Below are 5,000 nucleotides of genomic sequence, written 5' to 3' on the forward strand. Positions count from 1 at the left end.
GTCGAACATTGAAACGGCTATAAAATACTATGGGCCCCGGTAGGCTGCGACATCGATCTAACGCGTTTATCGCCTCTCCGCCCCACAGACCTGATGTTCTCCTGGATCTTCAACGAGTACCCCTCGTTCGTGAAGCAGGACCACCGGAGGTTCGTGTCCCAGGAGACGGGGAACCTCTACATCGCCAAGGTGGAGTTGTCGGACGTGGGGAACTACACCTGCGTGGTGACCAACACCGTCACTAAGACCCGGGTGCAGGGACCGCCCACACCGCTGGTGCTACGCAGCGACGGTGAGCCACACGCCTTAAGTAACATTATTCATATTGAGCTATTTCGTACACAAACAGAACAAGGTGCAGCGTTTCCCTAAAGGTATGCCATGTTCCATCTGGGGAGCGCTTAATGTTGTTGGCTGCGTTCGAGGAGGGACATTATGGTAGAACACAGTGTGTGTGGGGTGCATTTCCTATACATCATCCCTCATTATAAGGCTTGCACTCAACGAGGTGTTCGAGCTTAAAGGAAAAATCCCACTTAATCCCACTTTCCAAATCAAAACTGTAGCCAAAACAACAACACTGTGAGATGGCCAGTGGTCCATCAGGACCGATAAATTACACAAAATGTTGCTAGCATCAATTATGGATTGTGAAATGATTGGCTTCTGTTTTCTCGGGTTGTTTGTTGTTGTATCAATAGAATAGCATCTTTTCTATGTTGAATTTGATGGTCAGAACAATGTGTTGTAGTACATAAACTGATTTATGGTCGCTTGCCGTGAATGGAACTTGTTTCGGTTGTTAGCTGAAAATGGGACAGCGGTGGTATTAAAGAATACAAATTAAATGCAAAGGTCAATTAGCTGTATTCAGGCTAATTTGACCATGTCCTTTAACATGTGGATCTAATGCTTTAGGCTGGCCTTATCAAAGCTCTCCAGCCAAAGGTCACACTTGGCAAGTAATCTCATTGTGGACTTTTATTTCTTTGGTCTTAGAAGAATGTTCCCTACCTTAGTCAACGTCATCAAACCGACAAAATAAATCTGCCTCTCCACTAAACCGTCTACGTTCCTGAACTTAATTTACCAGGTCAAGGTCATTGGGGTAGGGGGGAGGGAGAGAGAGAGAGAGAGAGAGAGAGAGAGAGACCCTAGATTTAGTCAGTTCATCCACAGGGTCATAAGCATGCTGGATTGAGGGCTTTTGGACCTCCAAGTATGAGTTCACCGTGCATGTCCTTGGGGGAAAAAGAAGACAAGCATGAGAGGAAATATGTGAACGTCAGTGGACTGGTAGCAAAGTGGATTTCCATTTTTGATCAATGGACTCTGTAGCTGTGAGGAGCATCTCTACGGGCATTATTGTTGTGCCAAAAAGCTATTTACTTCTTATTTACTTCTTCCAATTGAATACAATCTTCCGAACAGGCAGTTCCTGTTAAGTCTTATTAAGAAACAACACCTCTTTGGATGGACGATTACTTTTAAAGCAGTACTCGGAAAGAACGTCCACGACAAGAAATAGTAGCAAATTGTTTCCCAGGTTCTTTTTTCTGTAAGCTCAATACCCAGATTAGATGTCCGGGGTGACAACGCATCAATGATCCACTCCCACACATCCCAGTCACACATAGCAATGAAGGCCATGGCTGGCAGGTGTGGGAGTCATCCCCAACCCACGTCCTCTACGAAAGGTCACAGTATGAGACAATTACCACCACCGCGCTCCCCCTCCTGTCCTGTTAACACAGGTGCGAGGGGCAGTGGTACCTTCTCAGTGGTAGCTGACAGCTGTTATAAGAATCAGAATTAGCTTTCAGCGAGCCGTCAGGGTGCCGGCTTGATAAGGCATCAACACCTCGACGAAATCAAGAAGACGGAATTGGCCTGCGTCCCACTTACCCACCACCGAGACCCTCCCGCCGTCCCCGGGTCCTGTCTCTAGAGCAATTTGTGCAATGCGGTCACGATTCAGAGACAATGAGAGGACACTTGTAAGACTCAGCACTGTTATTAAAGAGCTACTGCCATTATTATTATACCTTTGAATAAGAATTGGCACCTTGAAGAGTGACAAACATGGGTGTATCCGGGGACAGTATTATTTCTAAGAGCACACAATAGTTGTGCAGTTTAGTTTGGTCTCCCCTATTCGTCCCCAGCTGGTGGTTTAGAGATGCTCAGCCAGCAGAGGAAGTATCCATTTGATTGTCTCTGTGTCATTGCAAGTATTAGATGCCTTTGGGCCACTTACTTATTTTCATGGAAAATTGAGAAAGAAAGCTGTGTTTTAGTGGCTTTTCTACACCGGTGATAAAAAGAAGCAGTGCTTTTCTTTGGTCATGTCTTGCCGTTGTATGGCGACGGCTATAAATTAGCCTCAAACAATAACAGAAATTGTGAGGACCCTGCTGTGAACCGCTCAAACGCCATACGATCTTGTCTTAAGGCAAGTCATAATGGTTGTACTTATTGTAGCATTTTCTCGACAACCTAGATACCCTCCATCATTTGTTAACGATATGGATGTTATGGATATGAAGTATCAGGCATAGACCTATTTGTAGCACTCACCACTAAGGCTGTTTAGCTCAATAAAATGTTCTTCTCAAGATTAAACAATGATAAATAAACTATACTTTTTTGGTTGGCTGTTGGCAAAAAGACACAATGTAATTTGCAATTGATATAGATGTATAAAGGGATTTGGAGGCCTATTCTCTGTCAACTTTCAAGAAATGCTTTTAAGACATCATGCTTCTGATCATCAAACATCCCAAAATCCAATAATCTAGTCAAGGGAGGAATGTGTAAGGAATGTTACAATTCAATTCATTTCAATTCAGTTTATTTAAGAAGGGGACAGTGCAAATTAATAAAACACATGATAATACATGGGTTAAAAATGCCAGAATTAGCCAAAAGGCTATTTTTCATCTGTAGTCCCCTGGCAATGAAAATACAATTAAACAAGATGAAAACAACAACAACATTAACAGGACGGAACCCCACAGCACAAAACAGGGCATCACAGAACAAACTGAAGAACTGACTAACCCTGATATGTTGTGGGATTGAATTCCATTCCTTTGCACTTTTGACGGACCAGGCTGACTGACTAAAAGTGCTTTTTCGCAACGGAATAACACAATCACCCCTCGATGATCCCCTTGTGACACGATCAGTACCAGTTCTTCTATTGATGTACTCAGCAAGTGGTGGTGGAGCTAGATCGTGAGTGACCTTAAAAACCAAGCACACATTGAAATATTTTTGGAGGTCTTCCAAGCTTAAAAGCTGGTAGTTTTTTAGAATTGAGCCCAGGTCTTTAAGCGTAGTCAAATCCATCCCAAACACGTCTTTTGACTTAGAAGGTTTGAGGGACCTGATGGTTTTCATGACCTGTGACTCAATGATGTTAGTTAGGCTAAAGGCAGGTTCTACTATGGTGGCTGGCTCCACTCTGCCCTGGTCTACTTGGATACTCTGGGACATTTCAGCCATAGAGTCAACAAAGTAAACCTGTGTATCAATAGGCTGCCATTATTATGTTCCATGGTTCTTCCTTCAGGTGTGATGGGCGAATATGAGCCAAAGATAGAAGTGCAGTTTCCAGAGCTGGTCCACGGGGCCAAAGGATCCACGGTGAAGCTGGAGTGTTTTGCGCTGGGAAAGTAAGTTGACTCTTTGGTGACAAACGTTACCATGCTGTTATGCCATTCAAGTAGTGCTATTAGTGTGAGCATCAGTAGAAAAGTGTGTCGGTGGTAAAACTGTTATTGTTCATAGTAATAGTGTTTGCATACGTAGAAGTAGGGTGTTCTGTAGCAGGCTACTAGTGATATGGCCAGAACAGCTTGAGGGATTTCCTATCTACAGAAAGATGGCTTTTTACAATATTGCAAATTAATTAGAAGCACTGCAAATGGTGCCAAAAATACTAAGTTCACATATGGGCAGTTACACTCTTCTTCTACTTTGGCACACTTCAGTCACTATACAGGAAGATAAGATGAGGAAGAAGGTACAAAATGAAATGTACTTCATGAACAAGAATAGAACAGAATAGCTTTTGGCCTTGTCTCTAATTTGTCTCTGTAATTAACAGGCTACATTTCATACAGACACACATCACATAAAGCAATTACATGAAGGTGTTGAGCTCCAATCGCAGCAGTTCACCAGGTCAGGAACAGAAAACGATAAAGTACGTGGGTAAAGGAGAGAACAAGCTTGGGGATTTAAAGGAGAGTCATCCACAATCACCAGCTGTGCATTAGACGATTCCTTTTCTAGGTTAAAAACATTAGAATTATTTGTGTCTTCCTGGCTGATATGGGTCCCCTGAACATCGGCAGATAAAGTCTTTCAAGATGCGGTCAGGGGGAATGGCTCTCCGTTAACATGCCATATAATGTAACAAAAGAATAATAATGAAATCTTCTATATCACTCCCTGAAAATAAACTCTCTGAGGATTTAAGACTTGCCCCAACTCTGACCACTTTTAAAACCATTCTAAAGTCTTTTATGTTTACTTTACTGCTAAATCGTAAATACATTGCACTTTTAACTTTTGTACTTTTTCTGCAATGCATTTTTTTGCCTTTATTTTATTTTGTTTCTCTATTTCATTTTATTATTTCATTTTATTGTATGACAATGTTTTTATAGAAGCACTTTGAGTCTGCCTCGTGTATGAAAAGTGCTATATAAATAAAGTGTCCTTGCCTTGCCTTCCCTATATAATCTTGTAAGGGCGCACTCACACTAGGCCATCTGTACCGTGCCCAGGTACGTTTGCCCCCAATAGTCTAGAACGTTTGGCTAGTGTGAGCAAGCCATCCATACACAAGTACAGTTCAATTCCGTGACCCAATAAACATTGCGGCAAGTAGTTCCGTGTTACGAAAAAGGCGTGCATAAAACTGCAGTGAGAGTGGGCTGTTTCTGAGTAGCACGGCTCCAAATAATCAACAACGTCAGTCAAGTGTCAAC

At 42.5% G+C, this 5,000-nt stretch overlaps 1 protein-coding gene across 5 annotated transcripts in view; it reads left to right on the top strand.

Moving 5' to 3' along the window:
• Positions 1-5,000, top strand: part of LOC132470603 (contactin-4-like) — a 104,303-nt gene that overhangs the window by 41,480 nt on the left and 57,823 nt on the right. For all 5 annotated transcript variants that reach the window (XM_060069341.1, XM_060069340.1, XM_060069343.1 and 2 more), the window contains exons 5-6: positions 89-292; positions 3,575-3,677. In XM_060069341.1, the coding sequence (XP_059925324.1) occupies positions 89-292; positions 3,575-3,677 (307 nt within the window). The remainder of the gene's footprint in view (positions 1-88; positions 293-3,574; positions 3,678-5,000) is intronic.

Source organism: Gadus macrocephalus, chromosome 13 (genome assembly GCF_031168955.1).
Source record: "Gadus macrocephalus chromosome 13, ASM3116895v1".
NCBI classification, from domain to species: domain Eukaryota; kingdom Metazoa; phylum Chordata; class Actinopteri; order Gadiformes; family Gadidae; genus Gadus; species Gadus macrocephalus.